The sequence below is a fragment of the Branchiostoma belcheri genome, unplaced genomic scaffold, assembly GCF_001625305.1.
Source record: "Branchiostoma belcheri isolate BF01 breed outbred unplaced genomic scaffold, Haploidv18h27 scaffold15, whole genome shotgun sequence".
In the NCBI taxonomy this organism is placed as follows: Eukaryota; Metazoa; Chordata; class Leptocardii; order Amphioxiformes; family Branchiostomatidae; genus Branchiostoma; species Branchiostoma belcheri.
The window spans coordinates 4,223,800-4,241,089 of NW_017802935.1; the positions used below are offsets into that span (position 1 = coordinate 4,223,800).

Genomic DNA, 17,290 nt, shown 5'->3' on the forward strand with positions numbered 1-17,290 from the left:
CTATATCCTCAGATGTTTTTCTAGTTCTCAATTACATGTCACAAGTGTTTCAAAGTCCTATAATCGAACGAAGCAGATTTATAGAATGTCCTCATTAATTATGCAAATTAACTCCTGATTTGCATAATTGTCATCTGATTATGTCAAGTATCACTTCAGCTACCTACATACCAAAAATCATGACAATCCGTCAACCGGTTCTTGAGTTATCAACCTTCGGAGATTTTTCAAGAAACGCTCCTGCAGTTCCAGAACAAGCTGCTAGGGGGCCCAAACTCATGTCACTTCTTCCCCACCTCAAGAGCTATCTACCAACCAAAATTCGTCACCCTAGCATGTCCAGATCGCGAGATATCAAAACCGGAAGTTCTGCTGCAGTACCAACAAAAGCCGCCAGGGGGCCCAGAATCTAATCATTTCTAGGTCTCATCAAGACCTACCCACCTACCAAGTTTCATGACAATACATATTAAGCTTCTTGAGTTATGCTGTTCACAAACAGACAGACAGACAAACAGACAAACAAACGCTACTGAAAACATAACCTTCTTGGCGAAGGTAATAAGAGACAACGCCATCGTAAGTTTTTTGTTCAGGTTCAGCATCTATGCAACTTCAGACAATCTGCAGTACTGTTAGTGCTATGGTCTTGGATCGACGGCGCTATTAGGAAGCAAGTTCCCATTCGCAAATGTGCAAAATTAGGATTTTTATTTTTCACATCTTCAAAAATGTCCAGCCTTTCCATGTTCCTCCTGCCCTCTTTGGTCCTCTGGTAGTACCGGTATCATTTATCTCATGACAGTCGGAGTGTCACTCCTCCTGTATTAAAGCAGGGTCTTTTCTTGCGTGACAATTACCATTAAAAGAAACGTACGTTCGCCACGAAGTCGACACATGATTTTCTGAAGTCACGCCCCCACCATTCTACCGTTGAACTCTATCGCCTCCGCTGGCACAAAGCCATGGGCACAATTACGCTAACACTTGTATTAGGCGTAATATGATATCTGAACGTCACAGTCGCAACATTTTCCTCCAAGCGACATGTTAAAGTATTGCATATCCACGTTTCTCCACGCCAGCGTTGCACCTGCTTGCCCCTTTCTGCCCTGTCATATTTATGGTGCTAGGTAATATGGCACCACAAAGCCAACATCTTTGCGCCCTGAGAAGTTCCTCTAGGGTTCAAAACCTGTCAATTTGAGACCTTACCCTCACTATTTTACGGGATATCATTCCAAAAATTAATCACAGAGGTGAAATTTTGAAAAGGTTGACTGTAAAAATTGTTATCTAGGTTCAACAGCTTTCCAGCGTCGGCTAGCCTGCAGTACTGCTGGCCTCAGAAGAGGGCGCTTTTAGGAAGCGCACAAAGGAGCGGCGCTTCCTGCAGGCTTACCAAGCCTCGGTACTCCCAAAATTTTCTACCTGATAAGCAAGTTTCAATTCCTAATTCCTTCCTTATTTATTTTCACAACAAGCAAATGATAGTAAAGAATAAAATTTGCATATAGATATCCAAAATTGTTAAATATTGTGTGAAAAGCCCAACTTTATTCGTCATATCGTCCTGAAACTTCATAATCGGCTTTTACTATGGGGGAGTACGTGGTCCTGATTGTACCATCCCATAGTTGTAATGGCGGCCATTGCACGAGCCGTGGAGGGTCCTCATCGCCTTCCTGCCCCCGTCCTGCTGCAATGAAGCCTCGTCTCGCGGGCCGAGTCAAGTCCATCCGCCAACAGCAAGCCCGGGGTCTGAACGACCTACCATCGGACCAACACCACCCGTCTCAGTCGCCGGAATCCACCATTGACGCGACTGATCGCTCCACATTTTGGCCAACCTCCAACACCGCTGTAGTATGATGTGAGTTGTTTGCGGTGATCTGATTCGCGTAAACCGTCCAAATATCGCGATCTTGCCCCAAGCTGTAGCTGTAAATGTCAGCCAAACGTTTCCTTGGGGTCTTCTGGTGATCATTGGCCTATTTTGACCTGGCATATCCCTGTTGTACCACGTAAGATGTACGCGTCCGTCTCTGCAGACGATTTTTGCTCGCAGTTTTTTCCTCAGTCGCTTCGGCTGAAGTTTTGTTTGGCATTCCCCAAAGCATGACGACTTACCCAATCCTATGTGTATACCCTGCCTTGTCACGGTGCTATCACCTTCCAGGGCGAGCCTAGAGAAGAGTACTTGCTTTGTTATCGTAGATTTACTCGTAGAAAAGATCGATAGATTTGTACATCAATGACCAACGTAACGTTACATGATCTGTTCCGGTCCCACAGGTCGAAGGTAGCGGAGGAAGTGTACAGCGAAGTGCGGGCCACCGCACGGACTCGAACGCCGAGGGATCCCGAGACAGGCAGGCTTCGTTCCCGACCGATTGTCGACATCAACGCCTTGAAGTCCACCTTTCAGAAGGACAGCGACAGGCCTCTGGCCCAGAGGAGCCGAGAACCCGCCATACAACGGTCACGAAGTGCAGAGAGATATGGGGAGGGCAAGTATCAAGTTGGGACCAACATTTCCAAACTCAAGTCTATTTTCAGTCCACATGGGGGAGGGATCGAGGAAAGGGAAAACAGTGAGCCAAACAAGCTAAATGCCGCGAGCACAAACGCTCAGCAGGCTGGGAACAAGGCAGACACAAGTGCCTCAACAAAAAACAGCAGCAGCAGCAGTAGTAGTGGAAACAGTGCCGCACAACCCAATTCCACAGTTGAGTCTAGTAAGCCGCCGCAAAAACGAACCTACAGGAACCGAGAGGATGCCAAGAAAAACATAGAAAGACGGCTGAGTAGAGAGATGGATAGATATGAGACCGTGTCGCACGCAGCCAGGTTTTCGGAAACGCGGAAACTCTTTGAGAGTTTGGAAAAGAAGGCCACGGCCGACAGAAAGGTGCCGACGAACCGTTTTCGCTCAGCGAGCACGGATCGGCTGGAGAAAAGGTTTTCGGGCGAGATTTTGCAAGACGGGGACGCCAACGTCCCGAGATCTGTAAGGGAGTCCAGGTATCGGAAAACGTCCGAATCGGACAAGCGAGAAAACGGGGTCACCTCCAAGTGGGACTCTAGGATACGTAGCAGTAGCGCCGATTCTTTAGACAGCTTAGACGATCCTCCTAGAGAGAAACCAGTTCACATCATTGATAGGACCCCAGACGTCAGCCCAGGCCCAATATCCAGAAGGTTATCAGGATATTCCGATAATTTTGACAGGTCAGAGCTAAAATCGCCACCGATGTCGCCCACAAGGAAAGTGTCGCCCAAAGTGAACGTAGCCGACTTGCGAGACTTGATAGCGAAGGAGGATGAAGCGAAGAAACGAAGGCTGTCGGGATGTTTTGACAAAGAGGATACAGAGGAAATAACAGGTTTGAGACACTGGGAACAGAACAATACTCCCAAAACAAGGGTGCACGTGTCTCACGATCAAGAAGAGAGTCTGTCACCTAAAGCAAAGAAGACCTCCCGGGACAGAGAGGACAGCTTCTCTCCCATAGCAAAGGAGAGAACCACAGAACCAAGGCAAGAGCAGGAAGAAAATGTACCAAAGCCAAGGTACGGGAGGACTCTTAACGGTGATATCAAAGATTCGGAGGGTGTTTTACATAATGAGACAGCGTCAGAGTGGATCGGTAGCCGGCAAGGTACGAAGGCACCTGCAGATTCTGTCTACGGGAAAGAACGGGAAGAGGAAATGATGTCGCCAGGTGAGGAAGACGACATCTTGCTACACGCCGAGTTGGTCACCGTGGATCAAAACGAGGTCGGAGTGGACGCGGAGGAGCCAGCCGAGGGAGAGACGGCGCCAAACTTCGAGCAGGATTCCCCGGAGCCTTACGAAGAAGCCGCCACCAGGCGCCTACTTTTCGCGTCGAACACCGAGTCCCTGGCAGACACCTTGCTGAAGGAAGGAGCGCCCGTGCAAGATGAAGAGGAAGAAGAAGAAGAGGAAAGTTACCCAGCATTCCAAGCACAATCCCACGAACCCTTGCGGCAAGATGAAGATGAGGACGAGCCTATGCAAAGCGACGAGCAACTAGAGCCAGAAGAACCCCCGATGACCCCCAATCGCTGGCGGAAAAACGCAGAGTACCAGCACCACAGCTCGCACAGCTCGGAAGAGGACGTGACGGCGTTTCGCAGCAAGCGGGCCAGCGACGAGTTTCTCTCTGACGGCGACGTCTTCGAAGGATCTTCCTCTTCTCCCGCTGTAGAAGCAAAATCTACCTCATTCCATGATGGGTTCGCACCCCAGGATAGAATAGAGAAGGATGTAGGGAATGAGCGGATGTCAGAGTCCGAGGTGACCACAGAAGGTGAGGACGAGAGTGAGAATGAATTTCCCGTGGATTACTGGGCGCAGGCCGAGATGCCAGGAATCTCCAGCGATGACGAAGACATGAGCATCACGGGAAGAGTGCCAAAGGTCAAGTTCAGCAAGAAACCCATCAAGGTTGGTGTTCTTGTTATTTGCGTCACCTTGAAATTGTCAATACTAGCCACAATGCCTGATGGTAGCCACAATGCATGATGGTACAGAGTAACAGTTGAGTTGAAGTAGTTGCCATGGTGCATTGTGGGTAACAAGGATTCTTACACAAAATGATGTGACGATCTCTCTAATTTCGAGTCTAAACTGTTTGTCCTTAGATTTGGGAGAGGTTTCCCTATGGAGGGGCTGGTTTAATTTTGAACACGATATAGGGTTCACCTCTCATGTTTCTAGTGATGTACATGTACTTTGAATCACTAAAACATATATCCTGGTATCTTTCTTTTGATTGCTTCTAAGTGTTAATAGGCTTATGGTACATATATCATTATTTATTATATCCTTTTAAAATCATATCAAAAGAAATTTTGACAACGAAAATGGACATATGCTGCTTTAACGTTATATAAGACACCACGGCTATATTTGAATGTAAGACCTTTGAGCAGCTGCTGTAGTGACCTTTGACCCATTATCTTGTCAGCTGATATTGTTATTGCACTCCAAAGATGGGGTAAACAAACTGCTGGACCATCCGAGAGCCTCGGGGTTAAATTGCAGACTTTGACCCTTCGTGGGTGCTGGCGTCCCCTGCAAAACGGTTTATACCGAGTTAGAACACGACAGTTGAAATTTGAATTTTCCGCGTGACATTTCAGTGGCAGTTGCCCATTTCATGCCAGAGTTAGAAATGGATATTTTTTCCTTACTCACTGCCCAAGTCAACTTGGAAAACTGCCCATCTTCCAATACATTGATCCAACTGTCTACTAGTGCTACCATTAATTGAAAAAAGCCGTGAGAACCGGTTTCCAGATACAAATGTATTTCTCAATCAATATGAACAGTACTTAGGTAATCATGGACACGACATTCAATAGTCCTTGTGCAACGTTTTGTCTTAAAATAATTGGATTAACAGTAAATGAATTTGTCCTGACAGGTTAGCTATTCTGACAACATGTTTCAACTACCTTACATTTAGATTAGTAGAAAAGAAATTCCAGTGTCCTTGCGATGACTGAGCGCCAGTTGAATTTATTTCAGGTTGAGACGTACTCCCAGCTATGACATGTTTTTCAAGGACACAACCAACCAAGTCTTGCCACAGTACTGCTTAAAATTTCACACCTGAAAGGATGTCAAACAGTATTTTATGCATGTTAACAACTTTGTTCTGTCCTCTTTCCTAAAAGCAGGTCGTGTATATTCCTCCTTCATGGATCACTTATTATATGTCCATGGCTAGCTGGTGTAGTGCTAATGTGCTTACGAAGAGGGTGGCAATTGCTTTGGACACTATGACCATACTGCTAGTTCCATGTGTACTGCTCATGTGTCAGTTTGAAGAGCCCCAAAGTACATGTCATAAAAGTAATGGAATGGCCAGTTATACGGCTTATTGAAACGGAAAGGCATAACTATAGCCATAAGTATTGGCTGACAATGACAATGAAGTACATGTAAATGTGTACTTTGTAGTATTAAACTAGGCTTATTCAGTCGAATCATTGCTAGACCTTGTTCAATATTCCTACTTCACAGAAATTATATAGAAGGAGCTGTCTTTAATTTATGAATCAGTTACAGTGTCATATAGTTGCTGTTGGAAAACTACATGCTATTCCGCCAGATTGCTTCTTTGTCCTTGAAAATGGAATTTTAGCCTAGAGGCAGTCACTTATTCCTTACTGCTAATGGGTTTTGGTTGAACACCTTTCACATTGTATTTCTTGGCACAAAAACAGGTTTTCGCTGTGAGCTTCGCGAAGCACTACATTTAGTGGGGAATTTCTTTTGTAGATACAGCCCAACTATACCAAAGTCTTTTTTCTGGGTTAAAATGTTTGTAGTAACAGGAAGTGTGAAGAATGTGTTGTGACATAGTAACCCTGGGTGTATGAACATACCTGTCTGAGTCAGCTTTACTGGGAGTACAGGATATCCTGTGGACTTTTATAATTAATAGGTTTGAGGTCAAAACAGAAAAACTTCAAGAAGTGTCATACCTGAACATGGGTCATTGTCACAGTTGTCAGTATACTAAAACTTAGATGTGACTAAGAATGAATCATGTTATGATTGTGGTTTTCGCAGTTTATATGACAGTATTGTGATAGGAAGGTGTTAGGAAAATGAATGGTGAAAATCGTTTATGTTTTAGTTATATCAATATTGTGGAGCTGTTGTTGCAGTATTTATAGCGTGTGAGGTTGTGGGGGTTGGTGTTGAGGAAATACCAGCCATTTTTGCGCTGTTGGCGTTGCCACTCGCCCTGTCCATCTTCCCTACCCGGGTGCCCGTTTAGGTGATGGGACCAGAGTTTTGGCCGGGAGGTCCATGAAAGCTCTGAGCAAGCCCCAACGCCCGGGCGTGTACCGCAATGACCCCTGGCGACCTTGGCCCAAGCCGGTACGGCCGTGACTTTCACCTAGGCATGGCGAAGGAGCGTGCGTTTGTCTGTCTGTTTGTTTGTTTGTGTGCGCTTGCCTGCTATAAAAGGACTTGCCCGAGCCTGACGTTGGCTTGCATGCTGGCATGCGGCGGGAATAAAACACCATGTGACCCTGTGCTCGGGTGGATGCCGACACTCTGAGTTCATCCATTTGCCAAATATTACCTGGTCTGTCAGCATGCACAGTGCACTTTTGTCTCTCCCAACACTTCTGTACTGTTTGTCAACATACATGGACTCACTTTGGGTGGGGATGTGTGTGCTAGTAATAGACTGTAATCAATTATGCTACCATTCAAGAACAACTGAGAACTTCAATAAGTAATTAATTATTATGGAAATTGTGTTTTGAAAGCTCAGTTAATTGATCATGTCTATGCATGGGCGTTAGAAATTACCCAACTTAAAACAAGAGAAGACACTAATTAACTACATTTTCCCACCATGATTTGTCCCATAACAATTACATTGAATGTTTTATTATTGCTTACTTATGTATGGCTTACACAGGGACTGTATAGAACACATTGCTATAACTTGTGGTATGTATACTTGATCGTTAAATGAACTCCAATGTTTAGGATCTAGGAGTACTTTGACTTCTTTGCTCTGAAGTGAAAATGTGGAACATAAACAGAGAAACAAGAGAAGGGAGGTCTTTCCTCCTCCTATGGTTTTACCCTGCTCAAATTTCCAGGCTTCTATGGGTGATGTTTTTGGCTATAAATTCTGACTTGTCATCTCTTTGCAGAGGTACACTGTACAAAAAAAATAGCTAACAACACTGTATAGTACTCATGTTCATAAAAGGAAAACAGGTACATTATCACAGGTGGAATTTCTGCAGCCAGTAAAGCATAAAAAAGGATACAGATCAGTTTACAGACATGGAAACTGATACAATTCCTCCCTTTACAAAGTTTATTACCATAACATTGAACTGTTATATACTTTACTTACATGTATACACAGATTTCTATAGTTCCCAGTAAAAATGTTCAAGAGCTATATATTACTCAAGTCAAGGGCTTATACTACATGCATTTGAAGGATATTGTCTTACATATATGCAAGCCTAATTTTGGGCCTTTTGTGTCATAAAGAAGGAAATTACCCCAATACATGACTGAGATAATTTATGGCCATTATAAAATGCAGGTTTTCACGCTTGGTTACCTTTTTGCACCTGCTTGTTTTCAGTTTTTTTTAGGATAGGATTTTTAGAACTTTGTTTCAAAATGACAGACTGTTGAATCTATTATAACAGATATAGAGCGGACAGAATACTAGTAGTAGTGTCACAGTAAAACAAATGTCAGTGACTGCTTGTGGATGGACTGTCCTACATAGTACAATAGGGTTTGTGCAAAAGAACCAGTGACAGCTGGCATTATTACTGAAACTGACACTGAAGGACCCCCAACCTCACCCACTGTCCCCCATATTTAGACTTTTTTAGATCGCTCTGTGTTGCTGTCTTTTGTTGTGTCTGACATAAATCTTAACTATTTCGCAGTATGCACAAATGTTGAAAATGGTAACCAGCTCCTTCCTGTTGTACATGTATGTCGTTCAATTTGATGCTAGTGCTACAAAATGTTGGATACTTGTTAGTTGTATGCTGCTCATATGAATACTATCGCATGTTTAATTTGTATTGTAATAATAATATATTTATCTAACAATCCATAGTACAGTATACATGTACTTGTTTGTAAGTTCCATCTCAAAATGTTGATGGCTGTTTTTCTAGGTATATGTATTTCACATTTTATTTGCTTAGAATAATCTCCAAGCAGATGTGGGATACAGCTTTTAGACATGTTTTTGAGCCCTTTTTTTCGTTTGTTTTAGTGGTCTGCATTTTTCTTCCCAGGATTGCAATTACCACTAGAAAAAACATACAAAAAGTTTTAAAAAGAACACCGAGCTGACCACTTCATCTGCTTGGAAATAAGTGTAGACTAGTTAGGTGTGGCCTGGATATGTAAGGCTCTAGTAGCCAGCAGTTATGGGGGATAACCATGGTATGCTTTGTGCCAACACTTCTGACCCGCCTGGTTGAATTAGAGCCTCCGAGAACAACAGAAGAGAATAGCGGCAAGCCTGGACCCACTACACAAAGAGTGAAGAGGTTTAAACTGTACTCATGACAAGTATGTGTGGACAATGGCATCAGCATTCATGTATAGATGTTCAAACTATGTCCATTATGCTTAAAACGTGTCATCACAAATTTCTACATACAGAATGGTGGCCATTTCCAAAATAGTTCATGCTCAAAAATGTCTGGACGTTTATACAAACACATGTTTCTGCACTGGGAATAAATGCCATGGCATACTTTGCACATTTTTCTTTGCTGGTCTTGTATGGCTGAAAAAGTGTATGCTTTTGCAGATGTTTCAGTTAAAATTTATAGAGAAAATCGTCAACTATTTATGGATATTACAGGTATACATCAGCGAAATTCAGAAGAATGAATCGGGTCACTTACTAAATCATTATCAAGAAGATTCATCAAGTACTGTCCCTGTCGAAAACTAGATATGATGTACGTGACATCCTGGTTTGTTCAGCAGTGCCCTAGCACAAACATAGGGATAATTATTACCTATCTATGTGCAGTAAAGTAGAGTCACTTGTTTCAAGTGCTTTCCCAAGTGTATCTATTACAGAGAGATGTGTCAAGGTCTATTTCTAGATGACATAGTGCATAGCTTGGGAAATGCTTCTGACAATGAAGAATTATGTCTTATCATTATTTGTCATACTTAGGCCACACCAATTTAATTTCTTGGTTAACGGATTTTTCTAGAAAAATAATGGAGCGGGCGGGCGAAAAAAATAAAAAATAAAAACAGGCCTAGGCATCCTATTATGGCCCAAAATGGTACGATATGAGCCATGAAGTCAACACACCAGGCTGGTTCAAAATTTAAACAATGAATTTTGAACATTTAATGGTAGCACTGCATTGAAAGAGGGAATGACTGTAACAAGTAGTAAGAAAAGAACTGTTTTCAACTGTTCAGGGCAAAATATGAGCATTTTGCACTTGATTCTGAATTTTTATTTTTATTTGCAAATCAGAAAAAAATGAAGAGGCGAATCCGTTAACCAAGAAATTAAATTGGTGTGGCCTTAATACTGATAATAACATTACAATAGAAGGTATAACCTATTTTTGTTCATATGGCCATCACGTACAATGTAATATCATTAAAGCAAATTGCTGTCTTGTACATGATCAAATTCAGTTACTGTATATGCAGACAATTAGATGATTTTTTTTCCAAATGTTGTGAGCAGTACTATGTTACATTCACTTTGGTGTAGCATGATTGTATTTGCCTTTAATTTTTTATTTGAATGTCTGAAATATAGACAAGTAATGTGCATTAACATACATGTATGTAATTTTTTAAAAACAATATTTGAATATATAGCACATGCATGCCTACAGTCTGACCTATGCATTTTTGACAATTTTTCAGTGTTTATGAATACGAGGCTATCCAAAGCATGTGTAAATCTTGGGGTAAATAGTTGTATGTGGGTCAGCACACAGTGGATATAAAGGGATTTTCTGCCATGGACCAGTAACTTTTGTTTTGGACCAGGTTATCTTCAACACACAGGTAGAGACATATATGAGTAGGCCAAGCTGTACCATATAAAATGCATAAAATAATGTGGAATTTAAAGCTCTTGGGAGAAGTACATGTACACTGGTGACCAACAACAGGTAAAGAGTAGAAGAAAAGGCAACTGTTTCAAATGGGGTTAAAATCGTCTTGAACTAAGTTAAAGTCTTATGCCTTTGTATTACTAGTACATGTATGTCTAAACTAAACATAGAATCAAATGCAGAGCCAATTGTTTCCAATTTTCCAGCAAAAGTAGAATGATTGTGTAATATTTACATTACTAAATTTTTGTACGATCCCGTAGCACAGTGTATGTGTTTTGCCTATAAAGTATTTGAACATCCAAACCAATTGATAGATAAACGGTATTTTTGGGGGGTCTCATAGTCCGTGTTTAGAAACGTTCGAAAGGATGTTACCATTATGTTGTCTGAAAAGAATGCAGTTCCCACAAACTATTTTCTGTGCATCAAATATTTATTCCTTGAGCAGCCCTGAACATCCTTTGACGTGTGAACAAGGTTCAGGTTATTACTGACCTGCCTTTACAAATCACATTACAGTAAGTAGACACCACCTTTTGATTTCCTTATTGAATAGCAGCCAGACTGTCTGGCTTTCTCGCTCAGAGTGCAGATTGTGTATTAGAAACTTAAGTAGAAAACTTAGCCCAGCTTAGAGATGTAAGGAATTAAGGCTGAATCCAAGTTGAATTTCTGTAGCCCCAAGTGTACAACTTCAGTTCATAGACATTCACCAATTAAGGACGAACCCTGGAGTTGTTGCAAGATGGTGCAATTGTTGACATTGCGAGCTACATATGGGAAAGTCTGCTGTCCCAAATGTGTACTTAAGAAGGCTTGAAAGGATATAATATCATGTGGTTGGGGTTCAAATTTCACATAAAAGAAATGGATCTGTTTTAATAAATGTCAGATAAACCTAGCCTTTATAGCATGCCAAAAACTGGGGGTTTAGGGGGTCTTCATGGTCCTTGGGAGCTTTTATGTGCTATTTTCTGATTGCATATAGACAATATATAGCCGGCCTGGTTGAATTACCCCCGTTTTTTAACTGGGCTGATCAGAAAACAGCTGAAGACCACCAAACCCACAGTTCTATAATGCTACGGAGACTACGAGAAAGCGGGAGGTTTTTTTGTGTGTGTGTGTGTGTGTGAAACGAAGTTGCTATCTAGACCTGACATGGATAGCTGTTATGCTCTATGTCCTACATTATGCAAAATACATTGGCACAATTATCAATAATATTGTGTTAAAAGACTGCTACTTCAGCGATATAATAATAGTATTCCCCACGGCTGACACCATATATTTTGTCCATCAAAGACATTTGGAAATGCTGAAAGTTGGAAATGAAGCATTTCATGGACCATCTGCCATACGATTTGCATCAGTAAATACTGTTTATATGATTACGTTGTAAATATTACACTGTCTATTTAGTGTATATCGTAACAGATGTGTTATATCCAAATGTGAATATGGATAACAATTTTCTGGCAGAAAGATCTGAATTATCAAGTACTTACACCAAAGGTAATTTTAGTAAGAATATTGTGCAACCAAATTGCTCTTGCATTTGCAAATTGTCTAATGACATAATCAGCTTTTTCTGCAAACAATGTTTTCTATAACACGAAACATTGTTATCTGTACCTTTTAACAGGATTAGTTATGAATGTCCTAATTACTGTTTATAGAAACGTCCCAATGTAATCCTCTAGGGAAGGATGGTAGACTGTTTTTCCTATATTTATTTTGAATATATAAACCACCAAATGCTGTTGTTGGAATTGGGCTACTACAATTCATATTAGAATTCCATTTCTCAATAGTGCACTTGTCAGTGTTAATCTTTGAGGGGTTTACTGTAAATAAATCTATTTTTGTGGTCACCAGGTTACAAATTTTGTAGTAGTTATAACTAGTAATAAATGGAAACTTTTGCAGGGTGGTGATTTCACGTTGAATAGGACACCAAAATCACGTATCATGTGTCCCCTCCCTGGCTACCCTCCAAGGTTTACATTGATTTGTGCACTGTTTACCCCTAGATAAAAAGTGACCACAGTCCCTTCCTGAATCAGATGTAATGATGTGGAAAAAGACAGGGGAAATGTTGTTGACTCTTGCCAGTTTCCCAGATGGAGGTCTGTAGATTCCGGCCACTTGGCCCCCTTCTCTGGCATTTCAGATTCCGTCCTCATATTTATCTTCCCTCGAAGAGCCTGAGCTGTATGCATGAGAAAACAAGCACGGACGCTCGCTGCTATGCCTGGCCACTTCCATGAACTGCAAATGTTTTGAGATATGCGGTGGCGCCACCAAGTTTTAGACTGCAAGCAGTTTGAAATATCTTTCAAACATCTAGCGCCTGTCTGAAATGGTAGAAGTAGTGTGACTTAGCAACTGTAATCTGAAATGCCTGTATTTCAGATAGGACTTAATGCAGCCAGATTAACATACCCTACATAACATGTTATCACAAGTGTAAACAACATTCGTTGTTAGCTCATCAAAGTAAATAGTTACACCTATCTGTTGGCAAGATGGTAGTGTTGAACAGTGTTTGGTTACCAGATATGGGTGTTCAGTGTTATGCGGTTTGAATTTGAATCGTCGTCATCAGTTTACAGTATTGGCATTACTCCCAGCGTGCGTAATAGTCTTTATTTTCCCTGGCTAGACCCGTGCCACCACCAGTGTTTTCCTTGTTTGGAAAAGTTCTGTAACCCACTGTAATCCCGTTTAGACAGGTGCAGTTTTTATGTTACTTATATCTGCTATAGGGCTGTTCTAGAGTTATGCTTCCCTCATATATAAATCTTTACTACACTTTAGTTTGGCCCCTGTCCCTGTTCAGGACTCGAAATACCCACATTCAGCTTGCAATATGCATGTGATTTTAAAGATTTGTATGTAAAGATATTCTGAACATGCAATTTTGCATGATGAAAATACATGACAGTGTTCACTTCAGACTGACCGCGGAATAATGTTGCTGCTAAGTAGCATCTACTACGTTTCAGTCACTCATGAAAAGTACCGGATGCTATTTGAAACCTCTGACAGTTTTCAACATCCTTCCAGTTGCTTGAGTAACTGTTGAGACAACCCCAGGGATGTCTGCGTTTCACTATAATTACTGTCCTCTAGACACTATAACTTGTGTCCTTCAAGGTATAATTTGAGGTCATCAGTCCTTATCCCCACCCAGCATGAGTTAATGGTTGACCCCACCCTCATCACACCTTCTGCACATCCTCACCTAGGTGTTAATGGAGTGTCCCTTTGTTGTGGTTGGCCAGTCTAGTCACTTTGTGATGAATTGAGAAACTCAGTAGATATTAAAAATGCAAATTTAAAGACATCAGGGAAATTGAGTTTCACAGACAATATAATTTGTAAAAATTGCATATGTAGAAATTCTATCTTGTATATGTATGTATGTGTAAAATTTTTGTCCATTTGTAATGCATTATGCTATCAGTCTCATCAGTGTTCATAATAAGTACACATTAATAGTTGATATGGCATAAAAAAGTTTAAGCTTTCATTTCACAAATCATAACTTCTATGAAATAGGAAATTGTGATTGACTTTTGCAAGGAAACTGTTCTCTTGCCCAAGCAATACTCGTTGGTTTGATTGACACTTGTATTGATTTTGAAAGCGTTGTATCAAGAAGACGCATGGGATGACAAAATATTATTGACATTTTATTGCCCACAACTGTGGTGGGAAATCATTTTCACTGAACCTTTGACATGATACTATAGATCATAGTCTGTAGCCTACTAGGTAACAGTAGTCCCATAGTCAGGTACCCATTTTACACCTGGGTGGAGTAAGGAAACTCATGTAAAGAGCCTTTCCTAAGGACGTAATAAACTTGCCAGGAATGCCGGGATTCGAACCCGTGACCTCTTGATCCTGTGTCCGCTAACCCAACCACCCAACCATTCGACACCATGTTCGGGAACGGGTTTTCTGCGCGTGAAAAATTTGCGCGTGAAAAATTAAAGTCCTTTGAAAATGTCAGAAAATATGCAGTACCAAATTCTAATGCAGAAAAATGTTACCCTGTAACATGATTTTCCATCTACAACCTGAAATTTCGGTTTGAATTTTTAGGTCCCTTGGGAATAGGTTAATTTGCATATCTTCCAAGAAACATTAAAATTAAAAAATTACTTGAATTTGCCAGAAAAACATGGAACAGTTACTAATACAAGGTTTTGTATTGTTAAATTTAACAATTCCAGGCTTTTCTCCATTCTATAAGCTTGATTTGGCATTTTATGAAGCAGTTTCTTTCACGCGCAAATTTCAAACTTTTTTGCGCGTGAAAACTTAAACTTTGAAAATCACCTAAAAGGCACTGAAAAGTTTACAAAACAAGGCTATGTACTCTAGAATGTGATAATATGATACCCAATTCTATTTCATGACTTTTCATCTATATTTTTAAGTCCAAAACAGCAAAAAGTTTTTAAATCCCTTGGGAATCGGCTAATTTGCATATTTTCACGCGCAAATTTTTCACGCGCGCGCAAATTTTTCACGCGCACAAAACCCCATCTCCCATGTTCAGTAGCTGCAAAATACCATACCCATCACTCTTCCTTAGTTTGTATGAAATTAGTTTGAAGGACAGGCAAAAAGTAATGTCATATTTGATGCCATCCACAATATCAACTTCACCAAGCCTCACTTGGAAAAGCAGCAAGTTACATAGATTAGACACTGTCTCCTTCGGGAATTGCCAAGATCAGCAAGGGGCATTTTAACTACCTCTGTATATCACTGAACAATGGTGCCAACTGTTCCTGGATCTGTTCCAAAACGTTTACTTTATCCAGTTCCTTTATAGAGATAGATAGTCATCAGAGTTGGACCCTGCCTACTGTAGATCAGGAAAGGAAGACATGTTCACCCTCCCTTAGGGATGGCAGATAACAGCCATAGATAGTGGAACAACTACAATCAATGAGAGAGGCTTTTCCCCTGTTCCTTTTATGTCTATCTTATCACCAGTAGCTTGGGTTACTGGTGATGAGAGCTAACTATGTAGCTAAATTTGTATCTGGTGGATTTAACTAGAGCTGTCGTGTATGAAAACAATTTAGTTGTAATCACCCTTCAGTTTATTGGCCTCAGGAAATTTCTTGAAGGTGGTTGTGGATAAGATCGTCTTTTCAGCCTTTGGTTGCTCAGAAAGTTGACAATAATGCTTTTTGTTTACTTTGTTTTCTCCTTTAATTCTCCTTTCCTTGAATTGTAATGTGTACTTCACACAAATCTAAGGTATAATAGAACCTTTGTATTAGCATATGTGTGTAGTTCTTTAGCCATTAAACTTCAGTGGTAAACAGGTTGACCTTTTACACTAGATGTTTTCATAGACTGTAGTGTAAAAGGTCAGTGTTGTGTTATCTGATAAACTACATAATGTGCATTTGTATGTGAACTGTGTGCTGGCAGGTTAGACATTGTGGAGACTTGTTGATTGATGAAGTGAACCTACACAGGTAATCCCACTGTTTACAACACTTAACATGTAAGGTGTGACAAGTGTATATTTAAGTATCTAGTTGTGGCTATTAGTGGAGATAAAAAAGGACTGGAAACTCTTGGGTTGGGGGTTTGTGTTTGTAAAAAATGTGCACATGAAAAAATAAAGTTCCTGAAATATGTCAGAAAAGATAAAGTACAAAATTCAAAGTCAGAAAAGTTGACACTAATAATTATTGGTATGATTTTCCGTCGGTTTCTTGAATTTTATTTTTGAAAACGGTGGCAATGGAATATATTAACTGATTCAGACTGAAGGGATGTAAATCCTTTTAGTTTTAGTTCTAAACTTAAAAAGTTTCATACATATACTTCTCCAGTAGTTTTCTAAGCAACATTTCTTTGCCAAGATCGAGCAGTATCTATTATAATGTATTCAATTCTACATTAATGTTGGTGCTCCGCAATGTGATTTCTTTGAAACATCTGTTCACAGAAAAACTCTCTTAGGAAAACTGTTCTTTTTGTAATTTTGTTGCTGGGAATAAAACCCAGGTCTACAGTTCCAATAGGTGCATCGGCATGTATATAAGCAAGTACAGGTCTGTCTCCCCATAGGAAAACCAGAGTTTATTATTGTACTAACTTGTGTGTAAGGATGTTGATAGACTTGTTCCCACAGTGGACACAAATGACAACAGTTACAGCACAGGCCACGAAATACGCATCAGTTTTCGCGGGACGTTCTGCGAAATACCGCGGTACGTCCTGCGGTATATCGCGAAACGCCGTGCGGAATATTGCGGAAGGCCGTGCGGAATATTGCGGAAGGCCGTGCGAAATATTGCGGAAGGCCGTGCGTAAGATTGCGGAAGGCCGTGCGTAAGATTGCGGGACGTCCCGCAGAATTTCGCAGAACTGTCCACTGGTAATGGAAACGCCGCTGCGAAACTTCTTCTGCGTAAGAAATCTTTCGCAAGATTTCGGTCGTTAATGAGCAGCCTTTGTATTCTGAGATTTACATGACACTTATTCCACCTCATTTTCACGTATTTGTTGATAATTTGTGGACAATACCGGGGATTATCAGCGCGGCGGGTCCACGCTGCCACGGCTGTGCTTGGGCGATTGATGTTTA

General features: G+C 40.9%; 1 protein-coding gene across 1 annotated transcript in view; it reads left to right on the plus strand.

The window, feature by feature from the left end:
- The first annotated feature begins 1,612 nt into the window (after positions 1-1,612).
- Positions 1,613-17,290, plus strand: part of LOC109465229 (neurabin-1-like) — a 34,097-nt gene continuing 18,419 nt past the window's right edge. The window contains exons 1-2 of the mRNA XM_019762371.1: positions 1,613-1,873; positions 2,296-4,471. Coding sequence (XP_019617930.1) covers positions 1,869-1,873; positions 2,296-4,471 — 2,181 coding nt within the window. The 5' untranslated portion in view covers positions 1,613-1,868. The remainder of the gene's footprint in view (positions 1,874-2,295; positions 4,472-17,290) is intronic.